The 23,672-nt window shown below is 38.4% G+C and overlaps 1 protein-coding gene across 2 annotated transcripts; it reads left to right on the forward strand.

The window, feature by feature from the left end:
- The first annotated feature begins 1,016 nt into the window (after positions 1-1,016).
- Positions 1,017-23,672, forward strand: LOC110959988 (uncharacterized). 2 transcript variants are annotated; one of them, XM_051936735.1, is made up of 3 exons: positions 1,017-1,141; positions 13,523-21,569; positions 21,975-23,672. In XM_051936735.1, exon 2 carries the CDS (start codon positions 13,571-13,573, stop codon positions 21,560-21,562), a length of 7,992 nt encoding a protein of 2,663 aa, XP_051792695.1. In that variant the 5' UTR covers positions 1,017-1,141; positions 13,523-13,570; the 3' UTR covers positions 21,563-21,569; positions 21,975-23,672. The 2 variants fall into 2 exon arrangements, with proteins under 2 accessions (XP_051792695.1, XP_051792694.1); XM_051936734.1 differs by having other exon boundaries at positions 21,994-23,672.

Genomic DNA, 23,672 nt, shown 5'->3' on the forward strand with positions numbered 1-23,672 from the left:
TTCTTGACTTTCAGCTGACTGCTGAGTTTCAGCTCTGAATGTTAACACAGATTGCTTCCTCTATGAAATCGTCACATGAAGGTAATGTAACAAGTTTTAAATTGTTTGCTTTTCAAGTTCAACTGTCTTTAAGGTTTTAAAGCTGCAGCAGAAACCAATAGAAAAGTGCTGTATTGCTCATTTCTTCAAATTCTTAATCTCGGGACAACAGAGGTGAAAATGCCATTACACTGACTGTGTACACGCCTGAACATGATTGTTGTATCATATTTGGCAGGGCACACAGTCAGTGGAATAAGTTCATCATTCCCTAATAACTTCGTTGAAAACAGCCTGACTGAATAGACTGCAGACAGCAGCTAGAGCACAGGATCTGTAGACAGTGTAGTGTGATATTTTTTGGGTGCGATGTAGCCTACTAAAAGTTAGAGATGATATAATTATGGCAAATGACATTAAACTGAAAAATAGAGTTAAGGCATGTGTATGGACTATAAAATGAATAAAGTTCCAGTCATCACTGATGTTTTGATGATACTGTGTGTTTGTCTGTGGAAGACACACACAGCTGGAAGATCACAAAGTAAAACATGTTTTGGGTGTAAAGACAGATCACATGCTTTTTACAAAATGATATATGGAGTACTCAAAACATAATGGTGTAAACCTAGGACAATATAACTTTTAAAAGAGGTCTCTCAGAAAATTAACAATATATAAATGTATAATATGCATGAAATCTGTCTGAAAATAATAGAAGTAAAATGTGCAAGGGGGCTGAAGCAACGTCTGAACATCTCTGTTCTCTGTAAAACATTAGCTAATGAAAACCTAATGTCCTCTGTAGGGTGCAACCTAGTGGGGAAATATGACAACCTGATGTAAAGATCTGACCAATAGAAAAGTATATTGGCTCCAAAACTGTCTCTAAAAGTACGCCCTATAGGCAGGGAAAAATGCCCAACTCTCACAGCATATAAGACAATGCACAGCTCAGTACTTTCAGTATCTCTGGTGTTAATCACTTGAATGCTGACTTCTCCTGGTGATCTTTTGAAGATCACGGTCATGTCTTAGACTCTGGCCCATGATTTGGGACTTAGTTTCCACTTCAACAGCAGAACAAATGATTCAGAGGACGGTAAGGTGCATTTTTAGATGTTGGTTTTTTGTGTCAGTTTGTATTGAAATACGATCAATAACCAAATCAAAGAGATTTCCTCTTAACAAATGCTTCAGCATTTTCTGAAAAGGTCTTAAGACTTTATTTTATCACTGCACTGTAGAAAAATGCTTATTGAGGCAATTTGTTTATCTAGATTATGGTGACATACTGTATAGTGCAAAGACTGTAAAATATGGCAAGAACTGGGTTTTATTTCTTTATAAGGACCTTACTGTATTTTTTACACCCTTACATTCCTTAATTGATGTCATTTAATGCAGGCCCTTACCATACATGCTCAAATGATTAGATTTCTGATTTTTAAATGTTATGTTATCTTATTTCCAGCTGTTTTCTTTTTCATTTGTCTTTGAAAACAAATGATCCAACTAATGTTTTCCATATTTTATGAACTTTAAACTTCATTTTTTATTGTTATTGGGACCGTAGTTTCTTATTTGCATGCCTACGTGTTTTATTTTCTGCTCAATTACTTATAAATGAGGCCTCCACACTTCAGTGTATCGAAATTTAAATAAAAATGGAATGACCTTTGGAAGGATCTATATGCAGGCATGACTTCCAGTACCAGAAAGTACATTTACTCCAGTGCCACCAAGAAGAAAAAGGTTTTTAGCAGTTTGTTAAATAATACTTGACAATATTCAGCCTCTGTAAGAATACTCAACAAAACAGTCTTCCATATATTTAAAATCTTATGTGAATTGTTAAGCATTATGTGAGTTAAATGCAAAACCAAAGTTGATTTTTACCCTTTGATGTACGGTGTGGGTCAAGAGATACCCATTTTCCATTGGACTTGGGTCACCTTTGACCCATGCTGTGCATCAAAGGGTTTAGGAGGCAATAAACATTAAATAATAAAATGAAAAAATTAATTGAATTATTTTATTCTGAAAAATACATGAATAAATAAATAATAAATAAAAATAAATTACAAATTTGACGTTCTTCAGAGCCTCCAGCTTGACTGTTCAGATGTTTTTACTTAATATTAAATTGCTGAGTGCATAAAGAGGCCTTTTGCAGTCACATCCAAAGAAAGCAGATATGTTTCAGGTCACTAATCTATGCAAATCTCTTAACTGTGTTCCAGTCAATAGCCTAATTTGAGTTTCAAACTAAAAGCAAATTGACCATCATGGGCTGTACTGTCATACATAGAATTGAGGTTCTTTTTGCACAGCGTTGAAATTTAAAGAAAGAAAATAATCATGTGTTAAATCAAGTGTCATACGCTGCAAAAATTAAATCTGCAAAAGTACTATTGACCGTCACAAGTTTAAAGCCATAAACAAAGAAAAGAGTTGTTTAATTTGTGTTAAGTATAATATCCATTGCACTTCTTACCTGAATTAAATGATGGCAACTCCATCAATAAATGGCAGACACTAAAACAAGTATAAAAAACAATGTATATGTGTTTTAGTATTTCATAAATACGGTAATTAGTCGTACTAGTTAATGGACTAACAGACAGTGTCTGCCTTTAATTGCTGTTCACACTGAATCATGGTCAGTGACGATTTCGCTTTTTTGACAAGAATTTACAAAACAGTTTGTTTTCTAAATCAAAGTGAACAGTAATTTCTGTCTGTCAGCTAACTAAAAATGCAAAACATAAAATAAGTGATTCCATTAGTATTCACCCCCTTCAAGTAAGTGTTAACAAAATGCAGCTTTGGCAGCAACTGCAGCTTTAAGTCTGTGTGGATAAAGCTAAAACAGCTTTACACATCTGAATACTGAAATTTTACTTTGATCTTCTTTCTAAAACAGCTCATGTTCTGTCGGGTTGCACAGGGATCATGAGTCAACAGCCACAAGTTCTCATTTGGATTAATCCCACCCCTTTTCCGTAAACTATTTATTGACAATTTTCAGCTTCCTAAAATTTAATTATATAACATTCAATTTATATATATATATATATATATATCTATATATATATATATATATATATCTATATATATATATATATATATATATATATATATATTCGATCCTCAGGGCCAGTAACCCCCTAATTAACTTATTCAGCTATCAGGGAATCACCGGACCAGCTCTCCATCCTTCGGGTCCTGTTCTACTGCCCCCTGAGATCTTACTCAGAGGGATGCTGCAGAACTGTTAAGCTGGTAATACAAGGAAAATTCGCCTAGCTGTCTCACTGCCTTCATCCAGACGCCTATCCCTGCTTCCTCTGATAATTAATTTAACCGAGTAGCCACTTCGGTATAGTTAAATTTAATCACCAGACACGCCTGTTAACGGCAGCTTTTCCTCTCATAGATCTTGCACTTGGAAAATTGCTAGGTTTAATTCAGAGGTTATGGACATGTAGACAACCTCTAGGATATGTTTTATACCAGGCCAATCTGGCCCCTATAATTAGGTAACCTTTTAGAACCTTGCTATTGTCATTCACGCTGTAATCTGACTTTCGACATCCAGAGCTAGATGTATAAGTATTCATTCAGGGATAATATAGAATAGGAATAGAAATAAAAATAAAGAATAGCACTTGCAATTTGTTGTCTTTAATTGCAGAATAATGCTTTATTAAAATATATTTAGCAGGGCAAAAGCATAGCCAATAAATCATCAGACAAATAATCAAACATTAGATAATATTCAACACCCTCAGCCTAACTCCCGACTGGTCTTATGCTTTCCTAAAAGGGGAGTGTGAGTTACCTAACGTAACCTGTAATTTGGAGGGAGTAGAGCAGCGCGGTGTGGCCACACCCGGCTGCTCACCTGAGCCCGCCAAGGAACCCAGGGGGAAGCTGGAGAGAGCGTTAGTCCAAATTTCAGGTCTGCCTGTAATCCAATTTTGTGGTTTGGGCCAGGAAAAAACTTTGTTAATCCATTCAGGTGTTATTCCTCTGGAAATAATAGAATCCAGTAATACACCATCAGTCAATTGTCAAATCCAGATCACAGTCCTGTAATCCTTAACAAAGAAAAAGATGCAGTTCCTTTAGTCCATTATTCCATCAGAACAGTCCTTCCTTCTGCAGACCAAGTTATTCCACTCATCCAGAGTTACGTGGTAATCATCCCCTGTGCTCAGACTGATGTCTGGATTGCACCCAGGCAGATACCCGCAACAATCTCCCCCGAAACTCTTCCAATAGGTACAATTTATACATCACAGCTCTCTTAATTTTGCATGTGTTGACAACATACTTCAACCCACGCCAACAAATTACAGCCACGTCCTCCCCCCTCCGCACATGTGCACTTCCCCATTTCTGACCCAGTAGTCTTTGCTTGCCCCAGACTTCAACTTTTCTATTATTACATGTTCTTGTCCCTTTCTTCACCCCGGGCCTCCGGTTTCAGGAAATGAGAGAAGCGAATGTCAGCAGCTTAAAAGTTGCTGACATATGCACCACACATTTCAGCACAGTGCACACAGACTTACGACACTCCCCTACCCTATTTACAGAGCTAATGACCCCATGACCCTTTAAGGGTGTAGCGGTACTACGTTATGATTTATAGCTCTCGTTATCAATAATTGGGGCACCACCCTAGATCTCTAGGGAAATAATTAATTTTAATAAAAAAATTAATATTCATAAAAATTTTGATCAATCTCATATCAAAAAGTCTTGAATCCTCGGTTAAATTGACCACATTCTACACAAAGAAACACTTAAGACTGTAGTTTGATCTAAAATGAAGTATTTATTAACTATTCTATGAAAATAATGACAAGTGAACTATATACAATGTAGATATGGTGTGTGTGTGTGTGTGTGTGCGTGCATGTGTGGAATGTGGGAGTGTGTGAGAGATGTGGAAGTATGTGTGAGAGAGAAGGAAATATGGTGAGGATTAGCCAGAGCTAACCTGACGAGGTAACCGGTAATTTGGATTAAGAATTCTAATGATTTGTAAAAGAATAAATTGATTAAATGAATTAATTGACCAAGCGGTTAGTACATCACCCATAGAATGGAATCAGAGCAAACTCAGCTGGAGTTATTGAAGTGAACCATCATGGGGCTGGGACGTCGCGGGCCTTCAGAGAAGCAGCACACGGTCTGGACCTGCAGGTTCGGAGCGGTGTGTCGTCGTTGTGGCCACGCCTGGATGTCCTGCCGCGGGTTGATCGATTCTATGCAAAGACCTGATCCAGCAGGTCTCCGGAGTTCTCAGCTGAGTGTTGCTTGGCTTAAAAATGATGGTTCTCAGGCTTTAGCCAAGAAAAACGGGTGTTGATGAAAAACGGTCAAAATTAAGAAAAATAAATGCTGGTTCTGAATCTGTTCTTCAGATTAAAACGAATAACGAGCAAAATGTCTCCTTAAGTTACAAAAATATTAAGAGATAAATAGTTAAACTTAGATGGTGAGGGAATTTCAAAGATAGAAAAAAACGCGCTTTAGGTAAGAAAATAATGGGAATCTCTGTTATGGATTCCTCAGGTAGTGAAGAAAGCGAAGTGAAGCGGGTAAGAGGCAAGAGAGAGATGATGTGGGCTACGGCTGACTTTATCTGTGGGTCCAGCTCAGGGGAGGACCTGGGCGGAGAGAGAGAACTTTTAGGCGCGAGTCTGGTGGAATTTGGAATCTCTTTGTTCTCACAGAATAGAGAAGAAAGAGGAATCCAGAATGGATTAAAATATGATATTAAACGCGCAAAACATGATTCAGTTGTGTGAAAGTGAAATGTGTAGATTAATACATATGTTCATATGATGTGAATCATTTCATTCATAACTATATGTTTATGTTTATGACATTAAAAATATGTATCACAGCGAAAATATAACAACAAGTCAGAGATTTGGTAACAGGTAAATACAATGGTCATCATTCAACCTAAATAGAGAGGAAATTCAGAGGTTAATACTGGAATTCATTCCAGAATCATAGTATCCTGGGGAAGAAATAATTAAACATCACAAATTAATATCTAGACTTCTGTAACAAATATAACTGTCAAATTCGGATATGATGTACAACATAATCTCACTATAACTTTGGTAATCAGGAAAGAACAAAATAAATCTCAGAAATATGAACTTTGAAGTAATTAGTTTCTTCAGTTAAAGAGAGTGTCTCTCTCTGTTCCAGCCTTCTGCCATAAAGTTTTACGACTTTTTATCTGATCTGTGGAATGCAGAGACGTCTCCGGCTGAGGGTCTCCTAAAGCTGAAAAGGGATTTTAGCATGAAAGTTCATTAAACAAACATCCGTAGCATATAATTGAAAGTCATTGTCTTTTAAAAAGAAGAAGTTATTCCAGGGGTTTAAATGTTCACAGGAGCTCCATCCTTCTGTGAATGAAAACCTACAGAAATACAAATGTCTCAATCTTCCTATAGAGATGGGTGTTGGTCAGTGCTGGAGAGGGGGAGAGCTTATCTGAGTTTTGATCAGCTCAGGAATTCCAGGGCCTTTGCAGTATTGCTACAAGGGCATAATCTAACACTAACCTATCTTAGCTCTTTTGGATTACTCACTAGTATAGTAATTCATTATCTACCCAGGGTGACCAAACTCTTCTGTAAACATTTTGTTTCACAGTGATCCACACCTTGAAAGCATTCTCATTTATCTAATAGCAGCAAACCCTAGTCAACTTTTGACGTGTCCTGTAACCAAAGGCCCTCACTACTCCTCGTGAGGTGCTGCCCTCAAGTGGTTACTTCCTAGAACACAGTTATTCCTCTCTTGCTGAACCCCAGCAGACCAGTATTCATTATTCAACATCAAACAACATAAAAAAGGATATATGAATATATTCAAAGAATAAAAGAAGATAAAAAGACATTCCTCAAAAATAATCAAACCATCACTTCTTTACAGTGAGACACGCTTCTGATTTTTACACTGTTTCAAAATTAAAGAAAAAATAAAAAGACATCCTTCCAATATAATCAAGCCATCATTCTTCTGAATAAGGCACTCTTTTGATTTCTACACTGTTTCAACATTAAAAATGTAAAAATATAAAAATGTAAGCATTTGATTAATTCACACACATTCATTTGGTTATCGCGTACTGCATTTTAAATCACAGGTTATAATATCATACCGCGCTCTCTCATTCTGCCGCCGCTCCTTCATAATTCCATCCTTATGGCTGACTAGGGATCCCATATCCATGACCAGGAATATTGACAATATATATATCAATTGAATGGTATATCTATTTATATTTATCTTTATAAATATATACACACATGTTTATATAAATAAACATACACACATATTTATATATATTCATACATACACACATATACACACATCAACACAAACATACACCTATGTACATATACGCATTCATACACACATATATATGTACATACACATACATACATATATATACATGCATACATGCACATACACATACCCTCATACTAAAGAGAACAGAACTAGAAACCAATCAGTAATTCATCCTTAGTTACCAATTAAGTAATTAACAACATAAACCATAACTCCTGTAAACACCTGGCATAAGTCAAGCCCCCTCCTCCTCCTTGTATTGTGAAAAGATCATGTTTTTATACTGTATTTTAAACTGGTTTATACTTGTACATTGCTTCAACTCCACATTCATACTGTTCCACAGTCTGACTCCACAGACAAAATCTTTTCCTGGTGGTTCGGGCACTACACGTTTTGAAGTTGCATTTTCCTCTTAAATCATATCTCCCTTCTTGACCACTGAAACATTTTAAAAATATTTCCTGGTAGTATTTTTTTTGGGGCCTTGTACATTATTTGTGCTGTGTGATATCCCACCAAATCTGTGAATAATTGAATAATTTTGACTGTAAGAATAATGAGTTGGTGTGCTCCAGAAACCCGACCTTGAGAATTATCCTTATTGCCCTTTTTTGGAGAATGAATAATGAATGTAACGAACTCTTGTAGTTATTGCCCCAAACCTCTACACAGTAGTTTAAGTACAGTAACACTAGTGAACAGTAAAGAATGTGGAGTGACTTCTGTTCCAGTACCTGTTTTGCTTTGTATAACACTGAGATACTTTTCGACATTTTATTGTGTACATGTTTAATATGTGATTTTCCAGTTAATCTTTTCATCTATTGTTACCCCGAGGAATTTATGGTAAGAAACTCTTTCTATTTGCACTCCATCTATCTCGATTTGTACATGTGAATTTATTCTGCAGTTACTAAATATCATTACTTTTGTCTGATTTAAATTTAGTGATAATTTGTTTCTATCAAACCATATTTTCAATATTCTCATTTCTGCAGTAATATCTTCTAATAGTTTATCTAAATTTTCACCAGAGCAGAAAATATTTGTACCATCTGCAAATAGGATTAACTTAAACCACTTGGAAACTTTACAGATATCATTTATATAGAGTATGAAAAGTTTTGGTCCTAACACTGACCCCTGGGGGACACCACAAGCAATGTCCAAACATGCTGAACTAACATTACCCAGCTTCACAAACTGTTGTCTCTGTCTCAAGTAGCTTGTAATCCATTTTAATGCAACACCCCTGATGCCATACTTTTCCAGTGTATTGATTAATATATCATGATTTATTGTGTCAAAAGCTTTTTTCAGCTCAATGAATAACCCCACTGCATTTTTTTTTTGGTCTATAGCATTTGTGATCTCCTCGATTGAATCTAAGATTGCGAATGATGTTGATCTGTTAGATCTGAATCCATGTCAGTGAGTAAATTGTGCTTCTCTAAAAATGAATCCAATCTGTTGTTAAATAGTTTCTAATACTTTGGAGAATTGTGGAAGTAGTGAGACAGGCCTGTTTGTGAAGTGGTGTTTGTTCCCAGTTTTGTATAGAGGTATTACCTTTGCTATTTTCATTTTGTTTGGAAATGAACCTGTTTGGAATAATAAGTTACGGATGTGTGTTGAAGGTTTTGAAATCCCCTCAATGACTTTTTTCACTAATGTCATATCAATGTCATTCACATCAGCAGATTATTTTTATTGCATACACTGCACTAATATGATCTCTATTTCATTAATTGTTTGGCTTCTAACACCATCTGAATAAACTCATGTTGAATTTGGTGACTGACGTTAACTCTGATGGGCCAATGAGGACATTTTTTTCCTTTTCATTTTGGATTTTTAGATCATTTTGGTAGTATTCATACATTTGGCATGAATTAATAATAGACCATATAAGCAAAATTGTCACATTCAGGACCTTAAAGACCAAAATATCCCCACTGAAACCCATCATAACTGGCATTTTTTAATCCCCCCTTCCATTACATCGTGAATACATTTCACGTTATTAGACTTTCATTCTGGAAGTTCGGCTTCGTATTTGTCACTTTTACTGTTTTTCACCAGACTGTGTAATTTTTCCTTATTTAGCCAAGGGGGAAAATGCAGGCTTGATTTGTTTTGTGGCTTCCTGCTGTATTATAGAGAACTGCATTTGAAGGACAAAATGTTTACAACTTGTTGGTAGGGTGTGATAGTGTGGTGAAACATTGTGTGAGTGTGTGTGTGTGTGTGTGTGTGTGTGTGTGTGTGTGTGTGTGTGTGTGTGTGTGTGTGTGTGTGTGTGTGTGTGTGTGTGTGTGTGTGTGGTGGCGGTGCATTCATCTTAAACTTTGAACATGTGTGTGGTGGGGGTGTATGCATCAGTGTAGGTTTGTACTTTTCTACCTATATGCAGGTGTTTATGGCCACGTTCATGCGTGCTGAGAGCTGGTGGTTGATATAGCATTCTTTTTCATCTACCCTGCTTTGTACAGAGATAAAATGTGAGTCTGACTTTGTCACAGAAGTTTAAAAGGCTCTCAACAACTTCTCCTTACCATATGACACACTCCCTGTGATCAGGACTGATATAGACTAAAAGAAGTAATTCTTTGAAAGTGAAAAAAGTGTTTTTTACCATTCTTTTCTACGACATTTGTGTCCTTAAAAACCTCATGGTAACTTTTTATAAATTGACACCTAAAGGTGAAAAAGCAAACATTTATGCAACCATCTATCCAATCATTATCTAGAAACTGTTTTATCCTGTGTAGGGTCGCTGGGATGTTGGAGTCTATCCCAGCTGACTTAGGGTGAAGGCAGGGTACATCCTGGACAGGTTGCCAGTTCACCCTTATGCAATCAGTTATTAGGGTCCGCACCCATGTATTTATTATTATTTTTCACAATTCTTCTGTCGCATTTTTAAAAAACACGTAAAAATTCGCACACAAATAAGGGCCAACGAAAAATGTATTATTTTAGTGGTATTGCACATGTGTGTCAAAATGGCTCCATAGCGCCACCTGCAAAATTTCAGACAGGAACTGTGGCCTGTCTGCTGTTGTTTAAGTACATGTAACCTAGAACTATGAAATTTGGCAGGCATATGTAACCCGTCAAGAGGCTCAAAAATTTAATGGACACCCATGCCCAAAACACAACAGGAAGTCAGCCATTTTAAATGATATGTCATATTTTGGACGATTTTAGGTCATTCTTGGACATTTTCAAAAGCTATGAATTCAAACAGGGTCATCCTGACAGAGCTGAAATTTGGCCAGAATGTACACCAGGAGTTATCAAAATGCTCCGCAAAAGTCTGAGGGTGTGGATATGGCAACTGGTGGAATTTTAGCAATTTGCCATGACACAGGAAATGTTGTGTAACTGGCCTGTACATGCTCCAATCTGCCTTAAACCTTACATGTGTGATCAGAGTTCAGCCCTCATCATATCCATTGGGCAAAATACATTCTTATATTTGTTATTCACTGTGGACACAAATTTGAATGGCTACTTAGTCAGAATGGTACACCCCAGAACAAAAAACAATCATATTCTCAAAATTTACCACAAAGTTCTGATTGTATTTTTGCACAGAAATGCTGGAGATGTAATTTGAACAAACAAAAATACACCGTTACAGCCAGATGTGGATAAAGGGTTGCAATGACTGTCATTTACCAGCAGATGTCACTGTGGAGCAGCAGGCTCCAGCAGTTTACAATCCAGAAGAAGAAGTCTCTGTCCATTTATAGTCATCACAGGAAATTGTTATTTCAACTTGGAATATACTGAGGTATGACACTTCAGTTCCAGTGTTACCAAAGTACTGAAATGACAGATGTTGGCACAAGGAACAGATACTTGGACAACAATGACAATAAAAATGATAAAATACAAAATTAGTAAAACAAAAAAAAACTCAATTTGGCAATAAAGATGTAAAAATGAACAAGAGCAGCTGGAAGTAAATTAAGATGAAATTAAAAACCTTGTTTGCCATAATGATAAAAATGACTCAATCACTCATCACTAGATTCTTCCAGGCTCAATAAAAAGAGTGGGCACTCACAGAGAAATCCAGTCATTTGAGCAGAGCTGATAGGAAAGGACAGCGATGAAGTAATGTCAGGGGATAAAAACAAACAGTAAGGGCCATAACATTAAATAAAGACCCAATGCCTGTTTGAAAGAAAATGAGGCCCATCCATCCTCAGAATACAGGCCAGATTGCTGTAATGATGATCTTCTTAGGTGTCTTGTAATCATGTTGACGACCACACCTTTGCACTTTTCTCCGTCATATGTTGCATGTAGTACAGTGTTGGCATTCAATGTATTTGTCCAACCTTTGCTGTTGTCAATAAGTCATTCTCTGGCGTCCTTTTGCTTTCTTCCTTTCTATTTTGCCTGTTATTGCAAGATTCTCTAAACTATTCTTCCTCATCACATGTCCTAGGAATTTCATTTTTCTTGACTTGGTGGTTGCCAGCATTGTTTTTTCGTATTTGCTCTCATAAGCATCTCTTTATCAGTTACTCTTTCTACCCATGATATCTTTAGCAGTCTTCGTAGGAACCACAATTCCATTGCCTGGATTCTCTTCTGCATATTTTTTAATATTGTCCATGTTTCGCATCCATACAGCAAGATTGACCAGATGAGAATCTGAGAATTCTTAGTTTTGTAGGCATACCGATGTGTGTACTCATAAACATGGTCTTTTTCTTGTTAAAAACATCTTTGGCTGTGGTAATAAGTCTCTTGATCTCCTATCGAGATGCTATCTGGTCCTGCAGCTTTTCCATTTTTTTCAGCTTTCTCATGGCACTTTTGATCTCAGCTTTCAGTATCAGAGGGACATGCACAGACTTGTTGATTACTGATTTCTCCCCATCGTTTTAGTATGTCATCTCTGTTTGTTATTATCGTTCCATCCTTGGTCTTGAAGCATCCGGTAGATGAGCAGCATGATTTTCCAGATAGTTCATTTTGTTATGTCTGGTGGATGGATGTCTTTTCATCAGTTCTTCATTTGCCGTATCGCACTGTTCTTTGATGTTCTTGTCCAATTCTGTGTATTTACTCAGCTCTTTTCTTTTGTTTTCATCTCTCTTCTTTGTTCCATCATATCAATGATTGCAATGACCACAGTTGTTGAATGTTCGAACAAGCTAATACACAGAGTTCAAGAGTTTAGGGTTGGGGTTGCTGTTGCAAACATGTATAAAATGTCACCATAATCCAATACAGACAAACAAGTTGCCTCGCCATGTTTCTGCCAATCCCGAGAAAACAGGATTTATTCCTGTACTGGAAAATATTTTTACTTTTAGTTGAGACACAAGTTTGGACACATGGCATCTAAAAGTCAGACTCTCAATGTTGCATATTCACAGATTTTTGTTCTCTGTCACTCTTTCAATATTTGTGTCATTTATAGTAGAGATGACCAGACTGTCATGAGCAATATTTTGGCTGTTTAAAAAGTCATGCACTTAGTTTCAGCACTGAGAGCTACTTAATGCTTACTATGTGCAACTTGCAAGTGTATACAATAATAAAGCTGCATCATTGGCATAAAAATGTACATTGCAAAAAGGTATATAGGAAACTTTATTAAGGATTAGCAGCACAGGGCCCAGGACTGAGCTTGGTGGACATTTATTTTTGCAAATTTGACAAATTAGGAATGAACATTTCTAAGAGTCAAAAACTTTTGTCTGTCTATGAGGGAACTCTGAAATCATTTAATACATTTTCATAAAAAGTCAGACTATGAAAGGCATCATTGACTGTATCAAATGCCTTTGAAAAAGCAATTAAAAGTGCTATACAGTGCTTCCTTGTGGTCTGTATTAAAATTCAGTTGCAAACAAATAGACATAGAAAAATTATTATAAATTTTATCGCTAAAAAAACAGCCAAATTTGAGAGACTGCAGAAGAGCAGAACACTAAAAATATGGATCACTTTTGTATATAAATTTTGTTTTTAAATCAAGAATCAAGGCAGCATGGATTCCTGTTGTGAGTTGGTTCATAAATCAGAAAGTCATTCAAATTCATATTTCTTTTTCTTTCAGGAAAACACAGACAAAACCACCATTTAACAGCTGAATCAATCAGCAAAAATGGGAAACCAACAACCAAAGGAAAGTCACATGGGCAACAGCCTAAGATGTTGCAAATGCAATAAAGTCCTGCCCCCATGCTATTCCTTCGATAATCTCTATAAAAATACCATTCATGGGCGGTACGTATATGTGTTCAATGGAGGTGAATACTTCAGACCAGTGGGCTATGATGACGCGTATGAGTGTGAATATTGCTTTAATAAGCCAATCAGAGATCAAGAGGAAATGAGGAGAGAGGAAGAACGAAGGAGGAGGGAAGAGGAGAGGAGGAGAGAAGAGGAGAGGAGGAGAGAAGAGGAAAGGAGGAGAGAAGAGGAAAGGAGGAGAGAAGAGGAGAGGAGGACAGAAGAGGAAAGGAGGAGAGAAGAGGAAAGGAGGAGAGAAGAGGAGAGGAGGCAACAAGAACAGATGAATCAAAGCCTACAAGAATCACAAAAACAAGCAAAAGAGCAGCATGAAAAACAACAGAACAGCGATATTGCAGAAGAACATCAGTCCAAGACAGATGTTCATGTTGGGTATATGGATGAGTTTGACACAGATGATAAGTCAGGCACTGATGAGTTACTAGAAATCCTCTCTGTGAAATGCAGCATCCCAGTTTCAAACCTCAGCCTCAGTGAGCTGACATCAGATCAGCTGGGAAAGATCCTTTCAGTCCTGGACAAACTTCTGTTTGATGAATGGCTTCATGATTCCCCATCCCTCAGCACTCTGCAGCACACTCAGGTGTTAATCACAGAGCTGTGTGCTCTGTCTCTGGAAATATCAGAGGGAGTTTCACAACAAACCATCTCCAATCATGTTCAGTCTCTGGTGGAGTCCATTAGCCAATCAGCATGTGATGTTTCTGAGAGTTTCCTGTTGACTCAGGCCCTGTATCTCAACCTGATGCACTTTTTGAGTGACAGTGGTACTGTGAGTGAAAAAGACACTGACACTGAGGCAGTCCTCATAGCCAAACAATGGGCTGAAGATGAGCTTTCCCCTGACAAACTCTTTCTGATGCAATTCCTGAGTAATCTCACATCATCCCTGCAGACTGCAGTTGAAGGAACCTCTGCATTCATTTTACAGATGGAGATCCAGTGCCTGAAGCTTCTCTTATCCACACTCACACATCTGAATGACAAGGAAACCCACTCACAATGCAGTGAGATGCTCCTCAAACTCGTGCGAAAAAACCAGTGGACCCCAAAAGAGGCAATGACTCTGCTCAAAGATCTGTCACAAAACTATACAGAAGATGCTTCAATAGCTGAAATCCTTAAGTTGGTACAAGTGTACGACATATCACCAGAGTGGACGGATGAGTCCGGACACTCACTCATCCAAGTTCTTGATGTTGTTGGCCCTGTGACATTCTACCAGAAATTCCAAGAGACTCTCAGAACAGAAGACGAGAAGAATCTAGTTGTAGCTCTAGCAGAGATAAAAATGCTATGGAACTTGGATGATGCTTTGATTGATATGATAAAAATCATTACCACTGGCGTCCTGCGATACTCAGAAACTGTACCAAAAGCTGCACCATTCAGAAAAGATTCCTTTGAATGTGTAACCCTCAATGCAGACGACATACAGAACTCTCTGTCACATCTGTGCAAAGCAGTTTTTGACATTAAAGGCTGGTGGCCCACAGTGAGGCAGATGCTGCGGTGGTGTGCATTAATCCTGACTGAGAGGAGTGGACTGCTACAGCTGGTTGGTCTGGAAGAAGACCCATGTGTCACAGCCATGTTTGTAGCTGCACAAGTCTGCATGGGAAACAAAGTGGACATTGTATTGAGCTCTGATGTTCACTCAGAGGAACAAACTGAGGATTGGTCTGACTTATACAAGTACCTTCAAATTTCTCTCAACACAAACATGATGAAAACTCATGCATCATATAAGGATGTCTATGAAGCAGACATTGTGTATGGTACCATGGATGACTTTGTGTCTGATTACTTTCAACACGGCATAGAAGTGATGGAAACTGGGAACCCTCATCTTAATCGAGGATTCATCATTGGAGAACAAAGTGTCCGCGCTTCCAAGAATCTGGAGCTTTCAAGGCTCAAGGAAAATGATTCCCTGGTGTTTGCTGCAGAGGTCCTGCAAAACCTCATGGCTAAAATCCAAAGTGAAGACACGGAACTGAGACACAAGTTTATCAAGGCTCTGTTTCAAGTGCTCCACATGATCCCAAACAAAGACCCAAACACTGAGAATAAAATCATCAACATCTCAGAAAAGATTGCTGGAAAAGGACTGCCGTCTAATGAGGCCTTCATTATGAACTTCCTTGAGAATCTACTGAGAGTGTTAACAAGAGAAACAGGAGCTGAAAGAAGCACAATATCTCCTGCAGAGAAATGGTGCTTGGAGAGGTTGTTTGCCTGTGCAGGGCAATTCCAAGAGTCAAAAGGAAAGACCATAGAAATCTTCCACATGGTTTCAGAAATGGGAACACAAAGACTTTGGTCACCAGTAGAGGCCCTAAACCTCCTTGGAGCACTAATCGACCACCATCATGATGAAGACTGTGTCTCCATCATGAAAATTTTACATTTGTTGGCAACATATCAGGTTCCCTCCAAGTGGACAGATGAGAACAACCAGTCTCTCCTCAATCTCCTGGATTCTTGGAAAACTGATAATCTGATCCAGCATTTAGAAAAGAGACTTCAAGATGAGACAGTAAAAACCATTGACACTCTCTTTGATGAAATACGTCAAATGAAAGACATTGATGAACAAACACTGAGTAAATCATATAGTGCAGTGACTCATGTAACAAATCTGATCAAAACCGGTGAAATTGCAAAGTACACAGATATACAACGAGCAAGAAATCTCAGTCACAGCCTGAAAACAGAGGACCTGCAGGAGCTCCTGGCAGTCTTATGCAATGCTGTACACCTGCAGATGGCTGAAGGGAAATGGTTTCCTCGAACCACTCAGATGATAAGTTGGTGTCTCTTGGCCTTGTCAGAAACTGGGAAGCTCCTGGAGATGGGCACTGGAGAAGGGAAGTCTTGTGTCATAGCAATGTTTGCAGTTCTGCGTGTGCTCAAGGGTGAAAAAGTAGATGTGGTGTCCAGCTCTTCTGTGTTATGTCAGAGAGATGCAGAAGAATGGGCTCAATTCTACAAGTACTTTGGCATTACAGTTGACACAAACACAAATAAAACCAACGACGAAGATCGAAAAGAATGCTATCAGAAGGATGTGGTCTACGGAACTATCGAAGCCTTCGCTGCAGATCATCTTCGTCAGATTTTTGAGATGAAAGATGTGAGGCCTGATCGCAGTTTTCAGTGCATCATAATTGATGAAGTGGACTCATTGCTGCTGGATAACGGAGTGCAACTAACCTACCTGTCCAGCCCCATGGTCTCCCTGCAGCATCTGAACATTATTCTGGCCATGATCTGGGGACACGTCAGTCAGTATGGCTTCCTGTCTGCTGGACACCAGACATTTGTACAGGGTCCTCCTGCTTCATTCTACAAGGCCATCTTTGACTCAATAGACACAGAAGAAACTGAAATCAATGATCCAATGGACATTTTACATATCGCTGAAGAATCCAACACTGTGCCAGAAGGATTCACAGAGGACATCTGCAAAAGTCAAAAGGATGAAATTCTTCAGAAGCTGAAAACAGTGAGTCTGGATGCTGTGATCAATTTTTTCAGTGAAATTGAGCACTATGTCCCCTATGGTTTCAGTGTGTACACTTTAGATGACAAGGGATCGCTCTGTCTCAGAAAGTCTAGTCCCTACAACAATCCAGATATTCCAGACCTTAAATTTCTTGTCTTGGAGGGAGGCTTGTGTTGTCCTCTCTATGATTCAGAAGAAACTCTCATCAAGCCCATTGCAGAACTCATCTCAGAGAAGATTCAGTACACCCCATGCACAAACAATAAAGACAAAATCAGCATTCCTGGATTCTTGAAGAGTCTGATCGAGAGCAAAGTGTCCGTGTGGGTTGAAAATGCTTTTTTGGCAAAGCAACTGAGACAGGGACGGGAATATGTCATAGAAAACGACAGTGTTTGTCCTGTGGATTTCAGATCCACTGGTATTATACAGCTAAATAAGAAATGGGGTGATGGTTTGCAGCAGTTCATTGAGATGAAAAATCAAATAAAACTGAGCACAATATCTACAGTGACAAACTACATTTCTAACATCTCATTTTTCGAAAAGTACAATGGGAAAATATATGGAACAACTGGGACACTTGGGAGCAACACAGACATCCTGTTTTTACAGGATCTATATCCAAATCTCTCTGCCTGCAGAATGCCAACATTCAACAGGAGGAAGTTGTTCGAGGTCAAAGGAACTCTGAAGACCTCAGCTGAAGAGTGGAAATCTGAAATAAAACGTGTGGTCATGGCTCAGATATCCCCAAATTCATACAGAGGTGGAAGAGCAGCCCTGGTGATCTGTGAAACTATCAACAACGCCAAAGAGATCCACGATGAGCTGAAAAGCAGCATCCCAGGTGAGATCATTCTCTACTGTCGAAGTGACAATGACAGTTTGAGCAAAATAGATAAGAAACTGCTTCCTGGTGACGTCATTGTTGCCACAAATCTGGCTGGGCGTGGCACAGACATAAAAGTGTCCAAAGAGGTGAACAGTAATGGAGGATTATTTGTGGTCCTGTCCTTCCTTTCTGAGAACACAAGAGTGGAACTCCAGGCTTTTGGTCGAACTGCACGTAAAGGTAAACCTGGATCTGCTCAGATAATCATGTCCACTGAACACCTGCAGCAGTCCTTCTCAACAGTGTCGACTCTGGAGGAAGCTAAGAGCACAAGGGATAGACTCGCAGCAGAAAAGATAAATCACATGATGAATGATGTCTCTGAGATGAAACTGCGGGAGGACCTGTTTACAGACTACTGCAAGACACTTCAAGATATTCACAAGAATGCAGATGGAGATGACAGAAGAGCTGTTGTTGCCATCATGAATGAGTTCTGGGGGATATGGCAGCAAACTAAATCAGAAGACATTGAACAGCTGAAGAGAGATGAATTGCAGAAGAGTTTGAAAGATGACTTGTCATTGGCAAAAAGTCAGTCTCAGACTCAGACTTCACCATGTGCCAGTATTTATCATTACATTAAGTTTGGAAATGTCGCAATGAGTGAAAAAAAATGGGATGTCAGTGCCAGGCTCTTTGAAAAAGCCATGAAACAAGATGCTAGCTGGGCAGCCATTGCCTTTTACAGTCATGCATACTGCACTGTAAAACAAATGAGTGCAGATTACCTCAGTGAGGCCAAAGATGATCTTACAAAGGCACTAGAGTCTCTGAAGTATCTCAGTGAGGAATCCATGGTGTGTCTGCAGTTTGTGAAAATGTCCACGGCAGACTCAGACATCACTAACCCAACCAGCCTTGAAAAACAACTAACAACCAAGTGCAGCATGTTGCGTTACTTGGACAAAAACATTAGTGAAGCCATCCAAGAGTTGGATAAAATCAAAGACAGAGGGAGGGATGCATTGGTCAAAAAGTCACCAATTTTCTCCCTGGTGCCGAGTGCTGATGAAGATCTCCAAGTGGAAGCCTACAACCTCTACAGTCAAGGTCTGAAATATGTGTTTTCTGTGGAAGAAAAGCCTCGTTTCTCATGGGAAGGTCTGCTTGTGTTCTTTCTTGGAATTTTACAGATCGTTGGAGGTGCATTGCTCACTGCATTTACATTTGGCACATTAGCTCAAGTCGGCATGGGACTCATCACTGAAGGAATATCAGACTGCATCACTGGCATTGAAGCAATGGTGACCGGAGAATTCAGCTGGAAATCATGGGCTATTGATAAAGCCATTTCAATTGGTGTATCCCTCATTGGGTTTGGAGTTGGAAAGCTGATTGCAAAAGGCTTCAAAGCTTGCAAAATGTTGATTAAAGGATTTGGGAAAAAGCTGAAGGCAATGCCAAAGTTTTTCTCCCGTCAGGCTAAAGATGGTTTAAGTGCTGTCGCAAAGACAAATATGAAGAATGCAGTCAAACACACTGCTAAAAAAATGGCAGAGGAAATCATTACCAATGTTTTTGGAAAGGCAGAAAAGGAAATACTGAAACAGATACTAGAAAGTCTCAAAAAGGAGGTGAAAAAGGGAATTGTTGATGACGTGAAATCCAACATTGAAAAAGAGCCCTTGTCTACATTGATAGACTCCATTGTCCTCTCACATATTACGGATAAACAGCAACTTCATGGTCTCCTGAAGGACAAGAACAGTAAAAGTAAACTGCTGGCTATTTTCAAATCTTTAAGCAGCACTGCAGCACAGACGCTCACTGCAGAACTCGACTGGCAGAACAAGCTTAACTCATCCTTCTCCAAAGTGATTGATAAAGCCAAAGCAGAGGCCAAAGGAACGATTCGTGGAATTCTGACAGTCATCCAAGTGGGCCATATACTGGTACTAGCAATAGACACCATCCATGCAGCGGTCACTCTGTCCAGCAAGTTTTTCTCAAACCTTCATGATCAGCTGAATATATTCAAGAAAGCAAAAGCTTCTTCAGAGAAAGTGAAGGTAAATGAGCTGTCTGCATCTGACATAGAGATGCTGAAAGAATTCAAGCAGGACATAGCTGACATTATCAGTACTTTATTGGCTGATGCTTTAGTAGAAGTGTTCCACCAGAAGTTCTCCAGTCACATCGTTTCTCGTGCACAAGGCCAGGTAAATGGCATCATTGGCCGTTATGTAAGAACTGGCTTAAAGAGTGACAGAACCGAGGAAAAACTCAGAGCTGGACAGAATAACAGATACATCTCATACATGCCAGGAAACTTGAATTCTAAAGGTGAAGCAGGTCAACACTCACAATCACATGCTGAAAAGATCAAGAACCCAATGACTGAAGGCACCATTCTTGATATCAGAGTCCTGGCAGAAGCCAGAGGCACAAAGGTTGTCATTCTCACAGAAGATAGCCATGGTAGACTTACCAAAATGCAGGAGTTAAGTCCAAGCACTAAACCCACCAGTCAAACTGTGACACTCATCTACAGACCAAAGAGTGCCCAATACCCTGACGGCCATTATGATGTGCAAGTCAATAATCAGATAGTGAACATAGTCAGCAAAGACAACAACTGCCTGTTTCATGCTTTGGCACGAGGCATGAAACCACAGGCCAGTGAAGAAGAGATCGCTTTGGAAGCAGACCGCCTCCGATCTGTGGAAGCCGACACTCTCCTCAGACAACCAGGCCAATGGGACTCCATCATCAAGCGCAAAGAGTGGACTGACAAAATCAGAGGAGGAGAATGGTATTTGGCAGAAGGAGGTGCACCACCGATAAAAGAAACCAAAAAGGTTCTTAAAAAAGAGGTCGGAAAAATAGAAATTTACAAGAAATGGCAACAATATGCAAGGCAAAATACGGGAATTGGACGGTTCATCAATGCAGATCACCAGCCACCAGTCAACAGTATACTGGAAGCTCAAACAATGAACCAGAATAGCAAATTAGCACAAGCCATGCTTGAAGTTGCAACAAAGTCATCTCCTCTGAAGCCCAATCTGATTCCTGATGTTCATAAACATCATGGCCGTGAGCTTCCAACTGTTTATGTGCCTCAAGAAACACATAGAGAGTTTCCCAGTACAAAATCAAAAGCCTTCAGACAGTGCTTAGCTACCACCATAAGCAGTGATGATGTTGTGGGCACCTTCAAGCTGACGATCCTTGGTTCAATGGTGAGATTCAAGCTGAATAACACCAAGAACTTCAAGGACTTTCAGAACACAAAGAAGAGTCAAACCAGACTTGCCATTCTTGAGAGCAGTTTTCAGCAACACAGCATCAATCTGGTACAACAATGGTTCAACATGCTTCAAGGCAAGAATGTCATGTCAAATAATGATCTTACCACCGTTACCACATGGATCAACAACAAGGACTACAATAATAACAACGATCCACACAGGAACCAAGTCTCCAACCTTCTGTAATAAAAAGGTAAGCTCAATTGTAATATCATATCAAAGCAAATTATTTATACATCACTCTTGTCTGTGTTTCTAGTCTCAGTAAACTTACTAAGGAAGTTTAAGGTAAATTGAAAACAATATTTGCCATGACAGAACTAAGTCAAAAATGTATTCTACTTTACACCACTTTAAGTTTCACAATGGAAAAAACGCAACTGTTACCTGCTCATTTTCTGAAAAACAAACAAAAAAAGAAATTAAAGGCTATGTTTAACAATGATGAGCCTTTGAGAGACCTGATAATGCTTCTATTGCAGAATCTGGGTACATTTAAGATCTGTTAAACATAACAAAGCAATAGTCAGTAAAGTCAAGAATTCTGGAGAATTTTTAAAAGGACTCTGATCTAGTGTCCAATCATTTTGGTAAACAGATCCTCTGATCCTCTCCAGGACCTTCTGTCATGTCACCTTCCCCAACTCAACAAGGACAGACAAGAAGAAGAGAGATGGAGGCACTAAATGGATGGAAACAAACTTCAAACATCCAAGAGGCTTAACTTCAATCCTTCCAGTGCTGTGGCTATGTGGATCACAGCTGAAGTTTTTCTTCCACTTTTTTTGCTTTATATAATTTTGCACTTTTTCTTTTGAGGTAGCCCTGGTTGGAGGTAGACTAAATTGTTTGGTATTAAGTAGTGAGAGGGACTGTGGTTTACTGTTGGTAAAATATTTATCTGCAGGATGGTATTAAATTCTGTCTTTGCTCTTTGGGGCGATGGGAGCTGGCTTTAGCTATTGTGATAAGTTTTGGCAACTCAGTAGTTTACTCTGTTTGTTTTTAATCTGCAATTCAACAGTGACTGCTTCTGTGTATTAACTTTGTGTTTTAGTTCAGTTTTGCTCTTATCTAATCATGATTGAGTTGAGATCATTAATTCAGAGGAAAAAAAAACAAGTACAAAGATGTAATAGAACATAGACTTCAAATCTGTGTATGTTTTTATGCAAATGTCAATATCTGAATTCACAATTTCTTCAGCACATCTAATGAGAGTCTCCGAAAAATAATGATAAATCATCATGTGCTCTCATTTAATTAGTTTGTTAAAAGTGTGTTTCAGTTATGTCCATTCATTGCTGAACACGTATATCTGTATTCATGATGGAAATGTTTAAGAAATATTTTTAAAACAGTCATGAAATCTATGAAGACTTTAATCGTTGAACGTAACACAGCTGAACAAATGTAAATTTCTATGGCACCAAGTTTGACATTTTAGTTGAAGTGGAAGAACCAACAGTTTTTAATCTCAAAATCGTTCAAGAATATTGATAACTGAGAAATGAAGACGGTGTAAGAGGTCAAATGATATACTGTTCAGTTAGAAAATAGAAACATCTTTTCCTCTAAAATGCTTTTTGAGTGTAATTATTCTATTTGTGCACATTTTCCTAGAATGTCACATTCACCATGATTTGGTTTACTCTTTATTTTGTCTTATTTACTCTTAATCACTTTTATTGGTAAAATTGCTAATTTTATGAGGATAAAAAAACTTCAAGACCTAATCTTTGAGTATTCCTGTTATTTGTTTGTGTTTTACTTCTTTTAAACATTTAATATAAAGGGGTGTTACATTAAGGGAGATTTAATCATTGAGTTTTGTAATTCTTTTGCATTTTGAAATTAAACTTTCAAAATTCAAACGGTTAAAGAAAATCCTTTAATATGAGACAAAGTAGTGTGATTTATTGAGATGTACTTGATTCAGATAAAATGTTTTTTAACTTTAATAAGTTGTTTTGACACAGTATTTTACTCCCTCTAATCTAAACACCAGCAGCAGGAGGGTTTTGGGTCAGGGTCATCTTTCTGTGTGATTTCTCTCATCTCTAGTTATGTTTGAGTAAATCTGAGACGATATGTCTGTGCACCCCAGGAGACTAACTGGATGCTTAAATTCAATATGTGATTGTTTATTATCCATCATATATTCTTCATGTGATGCTTGATCCTTTTCTGTCATTTAAATTCACTATTGGGAATGACAAGGATTCGTTTCACTTGTGTCATGACATCTCTGATTCTATTTGTCATGGACCTGCAATAAATGCTTCTGTGAAAGACA

The sequence above is a fragment of the Acanthochromis polyacanthus genome, chromosome 16 (genome assembly GCF_021347895.1).
Source record: "Acanthochromis polyacanthus isolate Apoly-LR-REF ecotype Palm Island chromosome 16, KAUST_Apoly_ChrSc, whole genome shotgun sequence".
In the NCBI taxonomy this organism is placed as follows: Eukaryota; Metazoa; Chordata; class Actinopteri; family Pomacentridae; genus Acanthochromis; species Acanthochromis polyacanthus.